General features: G+C 42.3%; 1 protein-coding gene across 1 annotated transcript; it reads right to left on the reverse strand.

The window, feature by feature from the left end:
* Window positions 1-560: 560 nt before the first annotated feature.
* Window positions 561-20,557, reverse strand: LOC139663054 (ectonucleoside triphosphate diphosphohydrolase 7-like; the record flags this gene model as incomplete). The annotated part of the gene is made up of 12 exons (XM_071541582.1): window positions 561-3,866; window positions 5,056-5,217; window positions 6,482-6,567; window positions 6,671-6,790; window positions 7,616-7,817; window positions 9,072-9,238; window positions 10,499-10,647; window positions 11,234-11,293; window positions 12,722-12,825; window positions 14,635-14,785; window positions 18,228-18,433; window positions 20,364-20,557. Coding segments are annotated over 12 exons (1,818 nt in total), but the record flags the coding sequence as incomplete, so codon positions are not given.
* Window positions 20,558-21,186: the final 629 nt, after the last annotated feature.

Consider the following 21,186-nt stretch of genomic DNA (forward strand, 5'->3'; position numbering starts at 1 on the left):
TTGTCAAAGTTGTCAGCTGTTGTCAACCTTACACTTAAAGAAAAGTAACATTTTGGAGGATGCACTTGCCTTTTTTTCAGTGTTGAGCAGTGATCAGGTAACAATTTTGTGTTCAGTTTGATGTGTGGCACTCAAAGCCTGTGGCAAAGCTTTTTATAGCCTTTTATACCTTGCAACACCTTGTGGCAACAGAAATAAGCATTTGGATCTCCAGGGAGGAAGTGCCAACTGCCGTTCAAACGCTGCACAGCACCACCACCAGGCCACACAGCGCTACAGCACGAGATATTGCAGGAGCTTGGAGATAATTTCATCATGGAAGACTGAAGCCAAGGACAGCCCATTTTAAGTTTTGGCACGTAGACCGGCAACGATCGTCCTCCTGGAGGACCCACCCCATACCTGTTTTGCCTAGACAAGCGCCAACTGCCATTCGGTCTCCTGTTTGGACACATGAGCATGCCGAGCTTCACCTCACCGAGTCCAAACAGCACCTCCACCCGGCCTGTAGCAGGTACGATAGGTGCAGCACACACAACTGACAAGAGACAAACTTTAATGAAAAAGATCCTTGATTTATTGGACTGGAGGTTTTTTTTTTTTCACATTGACGTTGAATTACCTTCATAGCAAACATAAAGTCAAGTATCCCATTCAGTGAATTATTGTTCAACATTGCACAATGCCCAGCTCTGACAAGACGTACTCAATGATTGGTCCCTTGTTAGGAGTCCAGAAGTTTGAAGCGGAGCACAGCTTAAAATCACAGAAAAATAAAATTGCCTAGATGAATCAGAAAGAGATACAGATTTGATTCATTTGGTCAACTATCAGCTGCAAATGCTGGTATGAGAACATCTGAGTTACAAATAGAAGTCGGCCTGTCAAGCGTCAGACCGTTGGCGGCCGTGTCAAAAGCACCGCACAGCTCTTACTGTTGTTCTTGGGAGTTGGGAAAGTAAAGAGCAGGATGGAGGCAGGTTACTAAAACACACAGCGGCAGTTTGACACGAGCCTGTCAGAACTCATCTGTGTCAGAGAGGAAGGAAGAAAGAAAAGGAGATGGAGAGCAAGTGTGTACAGGACATATTTAGCACAACTGGAATCACACAGAGTTCAATTTACATAACGCTCTCAGAAAGCTGCTTAACGAGTCTGAACGTTCCCATGAGCTCCACAAAAACAAAACAAAAGTCATCATCATTTAGTTTGACGAGTCATTCGTTACGTTCTTCCCCACACCGTTCAAATCAAGCAAAAGCTAATTACAAATTAAAATTTCTGACAAATACAAATCTCCCACTGTGGGATTGACGCATTATTCAACTTCTTTGGAAGTTTCACCAAGAGCTACTCAGACACACGCTCGTATCGTCATGGTTGTAGCACGGTCGTATCAGACTATCACCGCAATGCCAAGATTCACTAAAAAAAGCAGCCAACACAGTGGCCTAATTTGCGAAATTAGTTTTACAGTAGATTTAAAAAAAAAAACAAAAAAAAAAAAAAAACCTGTTTCTCCTCAAGGTAAGGCTGTTTCCTCAAGAATGGCTTTAAAGCAGTTCATTTTAAAAACACTATTTAAAAGTTCAATCACACATATCGAGATTTTTTTTCCGCACCGTCTGCCATTCTCCAGCATCCTCCTCGGTCAGTTGCTCTTCCCTTCCGTGGAGTTCATCATCTTATTCCCTTTATATAAATCAGACGGCATCTGTTTAAATCAGGGCTCCGGGGTCTTCGCCTGCTTTCACCGCCCGCATCCAGACACAAACCAGACCTCAGTTCGTTTCAGTCTGGCTAAATGCCCTCTGACTGCGACTTTCCTCTGATAAACCTGGTACTTGGGACCAGAGTTTTGCAATACAGGCAGAGGCGTTCAAGCACCAAAGCGCAATCTGAGGCCACAGACTTTCTTTGGTCTTCAGGATTGCTTTTTGAGGAATTCGTCACAACGCGAGTAATTGAGGAATCTTGTTGTGTGGAAGATGTTCTTTGCTATGGCTTGTTTCAGAGTCAAGGCATAAGAATCAGAGAAAGATTTCTGAATTTCAGCCAGGGGTGAAATCGGCTCCCAGGTGAATGACAGCTTCTTCACATTCACTTTCCTTGTTTGAAGGTGGAGATGTCATGGTCAAATCTGTTGCCTGTCACCAGGAACAGACACTTAGGGATGACATGCACATATACCTGGACTGTATTCCTACAGGGAATGATACACTTTGACCACACTGTTCTGCAAGCAACAGGTTTGGATTTGCTACTAAACAAACCAACAAGGGCAGGGAACGCGAGGACTCTGGTAATGAACTACGAAGCAAACGAGACCAGAGTGGGAAATTACAATCAGCCACCAGCTGGTACATTTTATCTATAGCTGGAGTAGCTTCCCTACTGTAGCAGCCACTTTGGCAAGTAACCAGCCATCATTTGCAAGTTGTATTCTACTCTAAAAACATTGCTGACTTGCAAAATCATGAAAATAGCGGGTGAATTCTGGGCTTCACCAGACAAGGTGGCAAACGTTAGTTTCCTTCTCTGAAAAAGATGCCTGAGCTTCTGAAGGCATCGTCCTGGTAAGATTCCTCTCATTTAGTGGAAAAAAGCTGAAAAGCTTTGTCACTAAATGAGATATCCACCATTAACACACAATTAAAACAAACTGTGGTACTTAGTTGACTCAAGTCCCCGGTCATAACATTTTACAGACTGGATCCTTTATATTTTAGACATATTCAATGATTAACTTCAAGCAGTTTTTTCTAAATGTATACTTGGAGATGAGCTCTTCAATTACTGTTGCAATGACTTGTCTCCCACATGGAGAGTTGCACTTGCAGCCAACCGCATAATTTTTCCAATCACCCAGAGGAAAACACAAATCCCAATAGGGCCGTGCCTGTATCTGTATCTGTTGTTTCCAGAAGGCTCCTGAATGAGTTACAGTGTTGTTTTTCTCCTTGTATATGACTTCAGAAAGCTTTCTATGAATGGCTGTGTGCTCTTCAAAGTCTTCAGCAAGCCCATATTCCTAAAAATCCACCTTGCTGGTGACAATAACCAGACATTTACTAATCCACAGAATCCAAATTAACTGTCCTGTCTACTATTGAAAGTGAGCACCTGTATGAAAACCTGACTTTGCATGTAAGGAAATGGGTAGTGGGTGGGTGAGAGTGACGGACGTCATCGGAGATGAACATCAAATCCCACAATGCCAAGTCAACGCTTGTGTCCTTATGGAGGTTGTTCTTCCCAAGTTGTCTCAGAGAGAAGCGAGAACAGAGAACATCGTTGCAGGGTGAGATGGGCTGTGTGCTTCACGTTGCACGATCAATTAAGGTGCACAGCTGTTCATTTTCCCAGCTGATTTAACCATCTGTACTCTGGGCTCGAGCGCTGCTTGGAAGCGATGTGTTGTTCACTCAATGAAATCTCAGGGCTTCCCTTTTGTTCTCGTCGGCTGGCAAGTAAACTTCCAGGATCCGTATCTGTCCTCGCGTTCTTTTGTTTTGGAATCATACTTTCGGCCATAAGACATGATGTCAAACGCGTCACGGACGAGACTAAAACGCAGAGGAACGCATACTGAGAAGGACCCTGGGGGTTTTCAGGTGGGAATGTCTGGCTGAAAGACGAGTGACTCCTCTCAGGCCAGGAGCGCCTCCCCCTCCTCGACCCACAGGAGGTCCAGGGCCTCGGCCTGCCGCTGCTCCCGCTGGTGGATCCTCCGCAGGCGCAGGATGTAGAGCAGGATGGCCAGCAGCACCACCAGGATGCAGAGGGAGAACAGGTGGTGGTTGTAGACGAAGGAGGAGCGCAGCCAGCTGGGATGGCTCTGCCGGAAAGTTTCCTGCTGCAGATCCCTGGAGGAACGGGAAACGGGAGGGGGGGGGTAACAAGGTGAGGTGTGGAGGGAGGAGCAGACGGGCAGGCACAAGTAGGCAAGAAAACACTGTGTATGAATTAAGCAATGAAGATAATAACTAACTATATGCTGTAGATGTGGTACAGGTGTGAGCACCGAAGCCACTGATCTACCTGATTTACATGCATGATGTTGGTGTCAATGTTCTCATCACTTAAGAAAAAACCCTGGTGTATTCCTTTCACTAGAATTTATAACCTCCTCCTCTCCTCTCCTCTCCTCTCTCCACTCCTTGTCTCCTCTCCTCTCCTCCTCTCCTTGTCTCCTCTCCTTTCTCCTCCTCTCTTCTCCTTGTCTCCTCTCCTCTCTCCTCTCCTCCTGTCCTCTCCTCTCCTTGTCTCCTCTCCTCTCCACTCCTCATCTCCTCCTCTCCTATCCTCTCCTCCTCTCCTCTCTTCTCCTTGTCTCCTCTCTTCCTCTCCTCTCCATGTTTCCTCTCCTCTCTCCTCTCCTCTCCTTGTCTCCTCTCTCCTCTCCTTTCCTCTCTTCCTCTCCTCTTGTCTCCTCTCCCCCTCTCCTCTCCTTGTCTCCTCTCCTCCTCTCCTCTCCTTGTCTCCTCTCCTTGTCTCCCCTCCCCTCTCCTCTCCTTCTCTCCTCTCCTTGTCTCCTCTCCTCCATGGTGGGACACACAAACACACAAACCGCTCTCCAATTATAGTAGTGGGATAAAGTTCAAAATGAGTTTTCAGTTGTGTCTCATAAGAACATACAAGAAGAAATCCCAAAGCCTCCTAGTTTAGGTCAGGAGACCGGAGGCAACATGGCAGAGGAGGGAAGGGGAAATAACTTTTTTTTATTATGTTAGAGAGCTTCAATCAGCATGTTGCATACAGTGAAATTAGGAAATTTGTTTCTTTCATATTGCTCTGAGAAAAAATTCTGTGATTTGAAAATACATGAGGGGTTGTGAACTGGTTCTATGAGCCTCGAGGTAAAGAAAATTACTCAGTTTAGGGATTGTAGAAGCCATCAATTCAAATTAAAAACTAAAAAATTACATGTTCTCAGGTGAAAACCGGTTAACAAATCGGTTAATTACAACACCCTGTTCCCTTAAAGAATGATATATTTGACTATGAGGTTTTCAGAGACGTGTCCCTGGTCTCTGCGTGTGGTGCCGGACTGACCTGAGAGGCAGGAAGCGGGTCTTGAAGAGGATCGCCCCCAGAGTCCACTGGACCTCCTTGTCGTGCACCAGCTGGGCTGTTTTCAGGCTGGGGTAGTGTGTGGGGAAGCGGAAGCCCGAGTGCAGCACCTCGTACATCCAGGCCGACTTGAAGCACTGGTACCTGGGTTTCACAGGGAAGGAGCTTTGGATCAGGATCAGGCAGGGAAGTTAAGAGGCCAAAGAGTCTTACTCTGCTTCTCCATCAGCGCTGCTACTGTCTCTCAATAAAGAAACAAATACAGAGTGGAACTGCTTGCCAATTAGGGCTGAACGATTTTGAAAAAATATCTAATTGCGATTGTTTTGACTGATATTGCAATTGCGATCTGATTTGTGATATTAGAGGGAATGGTAATTTTTACATCATTATTCTCATTTTCATTGAAAAACGTATTAAAATGATTATGGTGTGATTTTTGCGGGGATCTGTACCAAACAAAGATGTTTTCTTAAGTCTGTAGAATATGATGTGTAGGCCAGGACATCGCTGCAGCACCACAATATTTCATTTAAAATGGTATTTTGACACACATTTCGCCTTTAACAAATATTGTGCCTCCTGCGATTAGAAAATTGCAGTAGGCCATATTGCGATTTTGATAAAATTTTGATTAACTGTTCAGCCCTACTGCCAATTCTCCTTTAAAGTAAGAATCCGCAACATTTTCATATAAATAAAAGACTGTTTTTCTTACAGAATTTGAATGGATAGAACAGTCATTCCCATTCAAATCAACGGTCCAGGACGGCGGCCATTTTGATGTGAACCGTTGGGACTACTAGCTTGGGGTGAGAGGTTTCACAGCAAGAACCAAAGCAGCTTCTCTGTCTCCTTGCTGCCATGGATTGCTAACATGCTAATGTGGACTAGAAGAGCTAGAGAGAGAAGTCCAGTCTTTGGTAAGTTGAGTTTTGACAGTTTGCTAACAGACTCATCCGCTCAGTTCTCAAGGAAGTGGGAAAGACTTAACGGCCTTAATGTCCAGACTTCTGTCGTCACCATAGCAACCGACACTTACAATTCCATAAACGCCATTCATGCTGTACTAGCCAAATCAGTGGAAGGGCCGTTTTATCCAATCAAGTTCTGTGGTTTTTCTACTCTCCATCACTGACTGATATAACACAACAGTGATTCAAGCTATATCCAGTTCATGTTTTCAACTTTAACATTCGCTGTTCAAAACACCAGCTGTCTGGTAGCTGGCGCACGGGAAGCGATGCGTTTTACTGAGAGAAACTCGCAGATTACACTTCAAAAATATCTACTGGCTGAAATCTGGAAAGGATATCGCTTCATTCATACATTATTAATTGTTTACAGGGAGCGAAAGAGGTATGAATGAATCAGGATGAGGACAGATGGAGAAGAGAGACGAGCTTACTTGAGTCTGGCGAAGTCGGCCTGCTGAGAGAAAAGCTTGCTGTCCAGACGCTGTTTCAGTGTCGACCACTTTGTGGCGCAGTAGTCCTGGAGAGAGAACAAAACAAGACAAAACACCAGTGAACTTCCCACAAACTGATCAAGTGTCGGGAATGTGAATGGGTGTGTGTGTGTGTGTGAGTCTGCATACCTTGGCGGAGCGGGAGTACTTGTCGCTGTCGTACTGTCCTCCCATCCTCAGCACGTCCTCCATACAGTAGTAAAACTCTGAGAAGCCGTAGAACTCGCTGTTGCTGAAGTCGATGGGAGCCTGGAGAAAACACGACATTAAAAGTTTATTTTTTTTGGGCATTTCTGCTTTATTGGACGGTTGGCAGTAAGAGAGAGACAGGAAAGATTGGGGGGTGCAGCAAAGGTCCCAGGCCGGATGTCGCAGTTACATGGTATTTGCCATAGCCCAGTGGTTCTCAACCTGGGGGTCAGGACTTCCAAGTGGGTCGAAAGATCATGTTTGGGGGGGTCGCGAGATGATTTATGGGATAGGAAAAAAATATACAGTACTGTGCAAAAGTCTTAGGCATATGTCAAAGAAATCCATAAAACAAAGATGCTTTCAAAACTAATGAAATGAAAAGTTTCTGAATATCAAAAATTTACAATAAACAGCAGTCTACTGATACACTAATGCAGAAAACAAATAAACATCTATGACTTCTAAGAAATTTATACAAAAAATCTAGGGTGCCTAAGACGTTTGCACAGTACTGTATATTTCTACTAAACAAATTTGTTATCATGTCTATTTTTTCTTCAATCAGCAGTTTCAATGTCATAACTGACCATGTTACATACCATATATTACAAACACTGGGTTATACAATACCATATGGGGAGTTTCAATCTGATATGATAGCCACCACACCTACTGTTTGTAAATAATTAGAAGCACAAAATTTAAAACACAATAGCATTGTTTGCAGGATAGTGAAAATCATAACCAGGGTGTCTACAGGTATAAACAAGTTAAATTTAAGACCTTTTTAATAGCACTTTTTTTTTTTTACCAATAACACTTTTACAGACTGGATCGTCTACTTTCAGCGATACTGAGTGACGAACCTCTGATGACTCCTACCTGGTAGACGCCTCTTGGTGACATGGTGCCGTTGTGGAGACCCAGGAAGGGCCGCACCGCCTCCTGGCACTGCGCCCAGTCGCCCTGCCCCCTCAGGTACAGCGTGCGCTCGTCCCGGGCCACCGAGTCCGACAGGCCGACGGGCAGACAGGGGTCCAGGAGCGGTTTGTCCTCACTCAGGCCCGTCTGGGCGGTTAGCAGCCTGGACACAGCAACATGAGAAAAACATTATTTACCATTTGGTGCTCACTTTTATCCGGAGACCCTTACAGTACCAAGAGTGTGCACTGGCAGCGTAGGTGCCATGCTCTACTCACTGAGCTACACAGGACTAAAGGAAGTAATCCAGGGAGAAAATGGGTTAGGAATAACTGTCAATCAATCAATAGCCTGATCGTAAACAAAGATAATCTAATCATATTGAGATAGAATAGAATAGAATACACACTTTTATTTAAAGTTCCATCTGTTTTTAATTGTATCTCTGTTTGTTTGTTTTTTTTTTAGTTGTACCTGTTTATCTCTTTTATTCCTATTTTTTATTTCACTTTTATTTAAAGTTCGATCTGTTTTTAATTGTATCTCTGTTTGTTTGTGTGTTTTTAGTTGTACCTGTTTACCTCACATATTACCTTTTATTCCTATTTTCTATTATTGCTGCTTTTGGGTTTTATTGTATGTAAAGCACTTTGTAAACATTGTTTTTAGAAAAGGGCTATACAAATAAAGTTATTATTATTATTAATAGAGCTACAATACCTAACAATATTATACTACTATAATCAATGATTACAAAGAGAGGTGTAAAACTGTCTGCATGGAATTGACAATAGATTTAATAGATTAAAAGCTGCTACATAAATCATTACATTAATTGGCTTCCTCTACCGGCCTCTACGCTGCATTTTACAGGTCGGATTTCACAGGGAATCTGCCTGATGCTTTATGGCACAAAGGGAGATTGCTTTATGGCACAAAACAGAGGCTGTTCTTCATACGCAAATGTAGCTAAAGCTTTCAGAGTTTCTGGCAACAGCAGATGGTGGAAGCAGTGAAAGGCCGATGGAAAAAAATCACTTCCAGCAGATTTATCCTCTTCAGTAAAGCCCAAAAGAAGAAGAAGAAGAGGCAAACATCCTCTGCCACAGGAGGCAACGGGGCTTATGAGAAATGCAATCTTTATTTTTAGGAACACTAGCATTAACAATAACACTGGCATGAGATGAGACGGGAGAAGCTACCAATCGTCTCGACCATGGTCTCATGTCTTTAGGGTAATTATACCAGGGTATTATGATTAATTTGGCAATGATAAACTGTATAGATGCAAGAAGAAAGAAGAAGAAGAAAGAAGAAAGAAGGTATGCCATGAAAAGAAATGTGTGGGTGTGTGTGTATATGTGTGTGTGTGTGTGTGTGTGTGTGTGTGTGTGTGTGTGTGTGTGTGTGTGTGTACCTGTTCTTGGCCAGTGTGCTGTTGACCAGCTGGTCTTCGTAGCGCTGCCGGGCCATGTTTCCTCCGAAGCCCAGGAAGGTGGTGACGTAGACCCGGTACACATGTTGTGTGTGTTCCACATCACAGCCCAGGTTAAACTCTGCCAGCAGACTCTTCCCTGCCTCCTCCTGCAGCACAGCACACACAGAGACGTTACATGACCACAGACCAGTTTTCTAGACTAATACCATACAAAAAATTGGCATTAAAAAAATTATTGATTTTTGATTTTACAGTGTTAAAAAGCACTGAAATGTATCAAAAAGCTTCAAAACAATTCATACACTGGGATTGGGTTTTCACTTGGCCTAAGGATATTTTCAATGAGAAAAATCGATAAAGCACGGTCTGATTCTATTTAGAAAAGCACAGGCCATTTATAAATGTTACACAGAGAATCTTTTGCTTTCAGTTAACAAAGAAAGATACTGAAGTACTGCTTTAAAATCGTGACAGATTTGATGTATAGCAGCAAGTGTTGAAAAAATCCCAATGTCCATCCTCCAGAGGTGCAGCAAACCCCATCCATAACAAACAAAAACCTTTTACCTTTTCTCCCTGGCTCTAGTTTCTTTAACTAGTCAGGATGCTGTGACTCTGACCCTTGCACTCTTTACTATTGGTTGCTTTTGTAATTTTGTCGATGTAGGAATTTAAACGTATTCTACTGTTGCACTCATTTTAAGTTGCTTGCTCAAAGAAACAAGGAAAACACATTTCAATGCCTTGCTTCCGTAGTTCGATGTACAGTATTTCCAGTTGAAACAGGATGTTGGGGCAGGAGGACATAACGTGGGGAGGGACTGTCAAAAGTTCATGCTTTGTGCATAATCCTGAGCTGTCAGAAATGTCACATTCTTCAATTATTTTTTTTTAAACAAATATATTGCCATTTTAGTTTCAACAACAGAGATCATGACAAAAAAAACAGCACACGTCACCCCACCTCCCACATCCAACCCCTGCCTAAATAAAAAACACAGAACTAGGAAAAAAACCCAAAACATTTAAATTGTACATGACATAAAAGACAAAGTCATTACGTTCTAACAATGTACAAGAGCTGAAGATACACTTAGCTAGTTAATACAGGTCCCTAAGGATTATTTTCCATAAAATGTAAGAAATGTCCCCATATTTCTTGAAAGACATCAGGTTTTCCTTGGATAGCATAAGTCAATTTCTCTAAAGCAAGACAATTAGATAGGTCTCTGAACCATTGACTGATATCTGGTTTGTCTGGGTTTTTCCAAAAAAGTGCAATTGTGTGTTTAGCTTGGAGAAGACAACATGTAATCATTCAGATTCTTCAAAATTAATTAATTCCAGCCACCAGGACACAGGAACCACAGTGACTTGGGAAAAGACTAGTTACTGCTGCTCCTCACCTCCTGTGGTGAGCTGAAGGTGATGACGCTGGGCACCTCATAGGCGATCTGCAGCGAAGCTCCGCCCATATCCATGATGCCCACTGTGCGCCGCCTGCTGATTGGCTGCTGGTTCTGCGACCCTGTTGTCACCTCCACTATGGCGTCCTCTTTGAGAAACATGAAGGAACGAAGGTAATCGATTACTTACTTGTCTTGATTGCTGGTCAAATGTTAGAGAGTGATAACACTAAATACATAAATGAGAAGCACTGTTCTTTATTTTCCACTTGTTTAAAAAGAGCATTTCACATTATGGCTGGGCGATATGGTTGAAATCAGTATCATGATAATCATAAGGATTTTTCTCGATATCAATATATATCACGATATGGTTGATGTATGCAAAATCACGTTAAATAATCAAATTAAAGTTCATCTCATTGAACCGAATGGTAATGTTAGGTGTGATGTCAAACAAAACAGAAATATTCAAATAATATTCCTACCATACCTCATTTTATGAGAGTATTTAAGTAAAATTTGCTTGTCATCATCAATTTAGACAGCAGAAATGTGTGTCATGATATCAAAATATCTTCATATCATCATCACCATATGATTCCACTGAAAGATGATAAACAATAATATCGAATTATCACCCAGCCCTATTTCACATATTAAAGAAGTGGCACAGTGAAAACCAAAGACCAAAGAGAAAACAGTGTGAGATGTGTGTTAAACCTTCACACTCACCCTCCTCAGCGTGGTCAAAGCGGCCCAGCACAAAGTTAATGCCAATCCATGCATACACTCCTGAGGTTGATGAACACACAAAAACAGGCAGGCGACAATTAGAAAAGACAGCAGCGAGCCTTGTGTCACACAGGTTAAAGGATCATGCCTGCCATGGTGAATGTTAAGCCGACGGTCCAGAGTGTCCTCTCTCCTCTCCTTTAGGAAATTCCTGCATGTATTTTGTGGTAACCTAAAACTAGTGGGATTTCATAAATATCGTACATTTTACCTATATTTTCTACATTTTGAAACACACAGAAAAACTCCGTGAAGGACATGGTTCATGTTTGGTGAGAAGTGCTGTCTAGGGTGGGACTATTGATATAAATAAAAAAGTGTCAGCAAAGATTACGGTGAGTTTGGGTGAACTGGCAGAGCTAGTCTATCTGTGAAACTTAAAACTAAACTATATAATCGAACCCAAATTTATGCAAAGATTATTGGCCAACCTGTGGCACACTCCTTTCAAGCAGCTCACAGCAAGAGCATGCTCAGACTTGCTGACAGTATCTCTTCTGACTCCTCACATGTTTTAAACAGAGAATACCAACTTCTGCCCTCCAACAGGCGATCTAGAGTCCCTCAATTTACACGCAACAGACTGAAGAATTCTTTTATACATCAGTCTATCCTGTTGCTAAACCAGAATCAGTGTGCTGCCAACTGAGATCTGAATCCAGAGGATATAATGTGATATGTATGATTATCATGATTGTTTCATGTGTTTTGTACGTCTATGAAAAGTTTCATATGTGTAACTGTATGTTTAATCTGTGTGTTAATCTCGTGAACGGAATTGCCTAAGGATGCAAAACGAATTTCAGTGTAAACTGACAATAAAGTTGTATCGTATCGTATCGCAGTCATGTTAACATTTGGAGAGGTAATTTTTATTTTCAGAATCTGGCATTGTTTCGATGATGTGTCTATGCTGTCATGATGCTTTGCCTGTGTCCTTTCACCTAATGTCTTAGACACGCCTGCTTTTGCCCTGTTCGTCCAATGAGGCTTTCTGAATGTGCGTATTAATTCAAAAACATTCAAATATGTCTGGCTAGGAACGACTAGGAGTTGAATGAAAGTGAATGGTGTCTAGTGGTAGGGAAATAAGTTGCATGGTAACTGTTTCTCTGATAATAGCATGTAAAAATCCACTGGAAGTTTTAGCAGGGAGAAAAGGCGCACTAGAAAATGGGCTTAAGACTCAAAGTGGCCAGAATAATCCTTTTATATTCCTCTAGACCAAAAGTGTAAGAGCAGACATTCACTTTCTCCATTTCCAACAACTGCAAACTTAAAACTAAAAAGTGGAAATCTCACCTGATCCATCAGTCTAGAAGAAATCAGTTTTAAAATCAACTTCATTTTCCCATTAATTCTATTAATTAATGGCCCAAGCCAGTGTCAGCATTTAAGGACAACATCACAGTAAGCATTTCACCTCACCTTCCTGTTTCCCGGAGATGACCTCAGCGTGCGAACGAGAGAACAAGAAGTCAAACTCCAGGGGAACATCGGTGACCAGGTCCTCCAAGATGGCTGCCTGCTGGCTACAGACAGAGAAGCACAGCCTTATGTTTCAAAAAACCAGATAAAAACACATCTGTCACACTAAAAGGCCATAGAGTGAGTGGGTATTCACCAATTCTACAGAAATACAGAAACACAATCTCTAATCTTGAGAACCAGACCTAAAAAAATCTCACGAAAGTAACAAGTGTAACCCCAGCTTTAAAGCCTTCAGCCCTGGACAGACAGAAGGCGTCAACAGACACACCTTTTGTTGTCAGTGGTTGCAGGCGAACTCGAGGCATTAAGTGGCGCGGCTAAACGGTTTGATGCAGCTCCCGGTTCCAGCTCAGAACTCGGATCAATTTTGGAGCGTCGACACGGGAAACAGACCACCAGAACACTGTTTCCTGCCGTCCATGAGCTGCAGGAGTGACAGCTGATCCTCTATCTGTCCTTGTGCAGTGTGGACTAATGTGGACTAATGTGGACTAATGTGGACTAATGTGCCGCGCATCAACAGACACTTCCTATCTGTCCAGGGCTTTAGACTAGTCAAGCACCAAAACAGCCACCCTAGTTTGTCTGTTATTAAACCTATGACATAGCATTTTATCAAAACTTGCTTGGTCATCATATCACATCCTAACACATGCTTAGCTGATTTCTGAACTTTCTGAACTCTTGAACTATGTGAATACTAGTACTACTACTACTAATAATAATAATAATAACAATGATAATCATAATAATAATAATGTTAATAATATCTATAATAATATGTAAAGTGTCCTTGAGTCTGAGAAAAGCGCTCTTAAATAGAATTTCTTCTTTTTCTTCTTCTTATTATTATTATATGATTTTTATGCTTGTCTTCTCGATGTGTACAGGAGGGCTTGATCCACGCAAAAACTGGGACAAAATCCTCAAGTGTGCCACTGCATTTAAAGCTGCACTAAGCGATTTTTTCTGACCACTAGAGGGTGACAGAAACCGCAACACATTTTGTAAACACACAGCAAAGCTACTGGGCGACGGAAGCCCTTAAAGGATAAGGCCGGTGTTTTTTAACACATTGCTTACCATCAATAAATCCTATGAAAATAACAAAATCAACAATGATTTTGTTTTGCCAGCAAGTCTCGTCCATGTATCCGGTGCCCAATGCAGCCATGTCCCAGCAGCCGTAGAACTCCATTGTATTAAAAAAACGATTAAAAACATGTCACAGAGCCATGCCGTTGCTCTGGGCAGCATATTTCATCATCACCATGCACCGGGCCGGCCGACTTTTTCCTCAAACAACTTAATAAGCCGGCTGGAAACACTTTGCGATCTCAGGGAAGTAGTTCCGTAGCACCGAAAATAGTCCCCGGCGTGATGAAGAATTTGTTCCCATTTGAATTTGATTTGGTAATAACTACAACAGTCTGACTTTTCATGGTAACTTTCGTGATTTTTTAAATGTAAACTATGTCTTTGTGAGCTGTATTTCAAGGTTTTTAGCTTACAATTGGAGCCAATGACTTCCGGGTTGACGGCTAAAAACGGTACGTGGGAAGTCAGAAAGTAACGGGAGGAGAGCAAACGCATTGTTGATTTTGTTATTTTCATAGGATTTGTTGACGGTAAGCAATGCATTAAAAAACACCAGCCTTATCCTTTAAGGACAAACCGTGCATAAAGGCTACTGGCTAAAATAAACATACATACGGAGAGATATCACCGGTTACCAGTCTCGCTTCAGGATTGGTTACAGGGTCTGAAATCGCTTATTGTGGGTTTAAAACACCTTTTGTTAACCAGTTAACACACGTGCACAGGATCACGTGCACTGCAGCTCCGCCCACCTGTCTGGCAGCAGCCTCATGCCGGCGGTGCAGAGGATGTAGAGGGGCGTCTCCTTGTGTTTGGACCGGGGAACGTGAGCCGCGGCGAAGCTGAGGAGAGGGTGCAGGTAGCTGCTGGCCTGCGCCGGGGTCTGGGCCAGGGTGGAGATACCTGGGAGGACAACACACACACACACACACACACACACACACACACACACACACACACACACACACACACACACACACACACACACACACACACACACACACACACACACACACACACACACACACACACACACACACACAGGTGCACAGGTGCACAGGTGGTAAGCTTTGATGTCATTTGTGCCATCGAGCTGCTTCATTTATGTGAAATAAATTTTTACTTCACCATGCTGAGATTTCTGGCTTTCAAAACTCACTTTCTGACTCGCACAGCACTTTTTACCAAAAACCCCCCACCCATTGGAATACCAAGACACTCCCAATCCCCCCGGACGACTGGCGCCCCGAGACATTTCAGCTGTGAAAGCCTCGCTCTCAAGCCAAAAAAGCAAATTACAAAGCAGTTTTATTACTCCAGTGTTTCACATGGTGATGTATTAGCTCTTTAAAAGACGTTTCTGTTGGATCCCTAGTTTAATTAGCTAGCTTACTCCTCTCTATTGTGAAAAGTTGACTTATGCGGGGTCACACTAGAAGACTTAAGGCCCAATTTAGCTGTCCTAGACAAGTTTTTGAGATCTGAGACAACATCAGAACCGACTCGATGAGCGCGGCCGTCACAGAAGCTCATTAAGCTTGAGCAGGTCAGTCTGACGTTTGATATTGTCAGCACAAAATCTGCAACCCTCTTGTAGTGTGAGATATGTGAGGACAAGTTTTGAGAGCGGCGAGCAGCAGTAGCCGATGACGGCTCGCAAGGAAACCAGGCGGAATAGGTGGAAACTACAAAACATCATCAAATTTACCTCCAGCTATGCAGAACATTAGACCCATGCTGCCCTCATCTCCCGTTCTGACCTCCAAATTTAGCGTCTAGCCCTCTTCGTTTTTTCTGTTTCAGCACAAATGACGGCACACACAGTAAGTGCTGAAAGCTGCTCTTCTCCAGCTCCATTTTAGCACAATCAAAGTCACATTTTTGCTTTTTTTTCTGATTATCTAGGTACTTCATGACTAAATCCAAGTGAAGAATCTATTTATGTGTGACCCCCTGTTTAATGTGAGCGGTACAGAGGTCTTAGGTTTTTCACAGCTGTATTAGCCAGGTCATAAAGACGCTAAAATCCAGCGGGGTTCTGCAATACAGGTAACTGCACAGACACAGCATTCATCTGACGCTCTTATCCAGAGCAACTAGCAATAGTACAACAATAGAATAAGATGGTCTCTCGATGAGTACTTATTTGGCATTTTGATATCTGCTTGTAAAAAAGCTCTTACAGACGCTGGTTGCTTCCTGACCCCCCCCACAATACAGGAGTGGATAGACTTGGTAAATGAAATATATGTAATGGGAAAAATTACTTTTTCACTCCGTCTACAAAAGAATACATTTATTAAATTCTGGTTGAAATGGGTCTCTTATGTGTGGCCCTTACGGCCAGATTTTGTGGAAGTGACATATGAATAATCTGTTTTTGTTGTTTTATTTTTATTAACAAAACTCATCATTGTTTTTTCTGGTCTCCTACCTCCCTCTGTTGTCTCTCCCTATATTTGATTTATCGAAACCTCTCCCAACTCTATATAGACACACCTAACTTTCTCAGCCTGTACAAAGTTCTAGAAACCTACAATTGTTGTAATAAATACAAAATTTTGAAGGATTTGGGGAAGGAAAGATAATGATACAATTCAACTGTGTAAAACCTCTGCTTATCAATATCTCTACTGTATTGATGTATGTCTCTTGTAATTTAAATCCCTGTTATCCCTAAATAAAGAATAAAAAAAAAAAAGAATAAGATGGTCTGTATTGTTTATGTTTACGTTTTTAATAATATTCTGAGTTCAAGAGCTTTGAAGACGTTTCTCAGGGTCGTTGACAGTACGGCTGCAGAATGAATTGTGTGTAGTTTGCACAAATAGACTCAAGACTAATAATCGTGATTACAGTATCATACTATAAAGCAAGGAATCTCTGTATGTGTGTCCTTGTATGCGTCCTCTGTATGTGTGTCCTTCGCATATCTCGAGAACCGTTCATCCGATCTACTTCACACTTGGCGGGTGTATTGCTGGGGACCCGAGGACGTGCTGTGTCGAGTGTGAAGTTGTTTGGATGAGCGGTTCTCGAGAAAGCTGCAAGCAGCAATACCGGAGGCCAAGCAATCGGCCCGTTCCGAACAGGCATGTTTTGAACGGGCACTGCGCTATTCTAGCAAAAGAATCAGGATTATCATTGTACCATACTTGTGCAGCCCTAGGTGTCAGTCACTGAAAAAGCAGGACTCCTCCCATAAAAGACGTTCTGTCCCGGGGTCCAAAGTGCCACGTAGCCTCTAACAGCTCTTCCTGGAATAAACCTGTATCTAATCTGCCTGCTGTGACTGCCGTGATAATAAAGCACACTGGGTGCAGTATGGTCCAGACCAGCAGCTGAATAACCAGCGGCAAACTGATGCCATCAGAGTCAGTCCTGGACTCTTAACAAACCATTCAACAAAGCTCTATTGTCAACTCAAGACAAAAGGAATGTGGGGATTACCATATGAGGAAACTGGGCAGAGATACTGTATGTCAGCTGACTAATTTGGTTGATGTGATACAACCTTGTATTTTCCATGCTTCAGTCTGAGCTGTTCTCTGCTATCTCTTTCTCACACTCTGTCTTTCACACTTGCAGCTAAATTCTGGCTGTGATCCAGAAGGACAGACAGGTGATAACTAATGATCCTCACACAGCCACCAAAATCCTCACAACGTTGAGTATTATTTTAAATCATAATATACCTTCGCATACAGAGTTACAGAGGCAGTTGCTACTGCTTCAGACTGGGTACTTGGTTGTTTTCTGATCAAGAACTGCTCCATTTGTCTTTCCCAGAACGCAATGGAAAGAGTCACCCAGTCACAGACAAATCATCTACAGTGGCCCACGGGGGACAATAGTCGTATTCATGCATGACAACTCAATGAATCCAATGTGAACAGGGTGAAACGCAGCAATGGGTTCTCATTTTCTACCCCCTCATTTTTAATTTTATGGGCATTTTATGAATTTTGAAGCCCCCGTTAATTTCTGACTCCGATACCTACAACACAAAATTACACCAAGCCACATTTGGCAGTGGAGGGAGTGGGCTTGTGACTGGGTTGCCAGTTCAAATCCTACACTAGCTGGGAAAATGAGTGGTGAAAATGAATGAAAAATGCTCTTCCTCTTTAAACACATGTCATCAGTGTATAAAGGCACTTAACCTCCATTTAGTCCAATTGAGGAAGACTGCTACTACTTTTTTTGCACTTTTTTGTTTATTAGGTGTTCGGCCAGGAGCAATTCTATAAGAACCAGGATTTGTGTATTTTTTAATTTGTGTGTAACACTTTATGTAAGGGATGGGAGAAAGAGAGGGGGATGAGGTAAGAGGGGGACTCCTTACCAGGTTTGATCTTCTTGACCACAGGTTTGCGGTCGCGGTCGCTCATCTGCCTGATGTCCAGCAGAGTGTGGGGGTTCCCGTTGTGGGGGGGCCAGTAGTACACAAACACCCGAGAGCCACTGCTGCCACAGTCCACCACTATCCCATAATTCAGAGCAGCGTTGAGGACGTCAGTGGCCTCCATGGTCTCTGCAATGGAGAGGTATCTGAAAAGAAACACAGGGTAACTAATATATTCCAGTGCAGTAAAACTACGGACCGCAATTGATGAGTTTTGTTACAAAATGACAGATCCAACATTTGAGTGACACCTGCTTTTACAAAATGACTGATTATCTCAACATTTAAACAAATCATGGTACTTTTTAAAGAGCAGAAGTTTCATGGGTCCTTCGTTGACAAAGCGACAACAAAGCAACAAACTACATTCTCTATCTTTAAAGAGCAACTAAACCCAAAACTAGGGCTGGGCGATAATTCAATATTATCGTTTATCGTCTTTCAGTGGAATCATATTGTGATGATATGAAGATATTTTAATATCGTGACACACATTTCTGCTGTCTGCACTGATGATGACAAGCAAATTTTACTTAAAAACTCTCATAAAATGAGGTATGGTAGGAATATTATTTGAATATTTTTGTTTTGTTTGACACCACACCTAACATTACCATTCGGTTCAATGAGATGAACAATAATTTGATTATTTAACGTGATTTTGCATACATGAACCATATCGTGATATATATTGATATTGAGAAAAATCCTTATGATTATCATGATATTGATTTCAACCATATTGCCCAGCCCTCCCCCAAACCCAAAACTGTGTAAAGCCTGACATCTAATGGTAAAAAATAAACACCTGAGACCTCTGTACCGCTCGCATTAAATCACTCTCTTCCCTGTGATTTCTTATCTGGCTGATGTGGGGGTGCGCATACTGAACGATGTGGGAGATCACACATGAAAAAAATCTTTACTTTGAATTGGTTGTGAGGGATTTCGATACCCCACTGTCTTGCACGACCAACGCGACACTGGACAGTTTTTCACCTGATCGTGCTAAAATGGGGAAGGAAGAGCAACTCACAGCTCTGACTGTGCATTCAGTCATTAACTCACTTGTGCCTAAAAAGAAAAAAAGAAGAGAGCTAGGCATTGAATTTGGAGGAGAGTGATTGGGGATTTTGTTCTGCAGAGAGAGCTGGAGGAAAATTATAAAGCCCAAATGATGAAGTCAAAAGAAAACAGCTAGCGAGACTGTGCTTTGTTTGATGTTCATATCGCTGCTGAGCGAGAACTCATCGGCGATTTCTGTTCACCGTTCTCAAAACTTTTCTTTACAAATCTCGCACTACAAGGGCACTGAAGACAAAATTAAACATGTTTGAAAACCTCTGGATGTTCCAGACGGCTCAAAGTCTGGGTCACACTGCCTCTCTGAAAGGACGTGTTTTCATTGTGTTGTGCCCTGTGGATGTGTGTTAGACAGGAGCGCTCCCGGCCAACTGAAGCTACGTCAAGCTCATCAGTGAAGTAAGTGATGAAATTTTGAACACAATCAATCATCATGATGGTGAAAACTAGGGAAATAAGTCGCAGGTTGAAAATAAACTGAATTATCTGTTAACAAGCGCCAGTTCCAACTAGAGCTGCAACGATTAATCGATTAGTTGTCAACTATTAAATTAATCGGCAACTATTTTGATAATCGATTAATCGGTTTGAGTCATTTTTTAAGAAAAATAAATTCTCTGATTCCAGCTTCTTAAATGTGAATATTTTCTGGTTTCTTTACTCCTCTATGACAGTAAACTGAATATCTTTGGGTTGTGGACAAAACAAGACATTTGAGGACGTCATCTTGGGCTTTGGGAAACACTGATCCACATTTTTCACCATTTTCTGACATTTTATAGACTTTAATTGAGAAAATAATCAACAGATTAATCGACAATGAAAATAATCGTTAGTTGCAGCCCTAGTTCCAACATGGGCATTTTGTCTCAGAGCTCAAAAACATGCCTGAGACAGCTAAATTGGCCCTAAAGTCGTGTAGCATGCGCCCAGCTTTACCACCCTCCGTCTTCTCTCATCTCCAGAAATCAGTGTGTTCTGCTGCTCACTCACTTGTTGAACTGGCCCCCGGCGCGGCGCTGGGGGCCCCACATCTGGCTCTGGTAGACACCCAGCAGCAGCAGGGCGGAGCAGGTGAGCAGCAGCAGCAGGAGCAGCCTCTGCCTGGGAGCGCAGCCCAGAGACAGCAGGGACACGCTGCAGTACCAGGAGGCCGGCACACAGGACAGGCTGATCCTGAGCAGAGGGGGGGGGGGGGACAGAACCGGACATCAGTGGGAACAGGATGAATGAAAGCTACAATACACACTGTGGAGCGCTATTGGTTTCATGCAGTGTGTTATGATGAAAAGAAAAAGGGGAAAAGAAAATCACAGAAAAACATATGGGTTCACTCACAATATTCCCACATCTTAAAGTGGGAATATTTGTTGTGTTCTTTTATCTTTCTATTTTACTTGATTTGATTATTTTAATGCAGTGCATTTTGCTTGTTCTTTTATATGAATTTTATTTTTTTATCTGTCTGTTATCTGCCTTCTATTGATGTAAAGCACTTTGAGCTGCATGTTGTGTATGAAAGGTGCTATACAAATAAAGGTTATTATTATTATTATGATGTACAAAACTGATCCGCAGATCAGGGGGTCTAAAGCATTTTCACAGACTCCCCAATACACACACATTAGGGCCATGGAAGCCACATTAGATAAGATCCCACTTGGGAAGATTGTTGTTGTTGTTTTTGACTTAACATTGATTAGTTTAACTGTCTACATTGTATGTGGGCAGATAACAGTGGTGAGAGTGAAACCTAAGATTACAATAGTCATTCTTATACATTCTCTAAATGGGATAATTACTTGTGATTAGTGAA

Source organism: Centroberyx affinis, unplaced genomic scaffold (assembly GCF_046629955.1).
Source record: "Centroberyx affinis isolate AG114_WGS23_722 - 3 ecotype Tasmania unplaced genomic scaffold, CSIRO-AGI_Caff_v1 ptg003902l_1, whole genome shotgun sequence".
NCBI classification, from domain to species: domain Eukaryota; kingdom Metazoa; phylum Chordata; class Actinopteri; order Beryciformes; family Berycidae; genus Centroberyx; species Centroberyx affinis.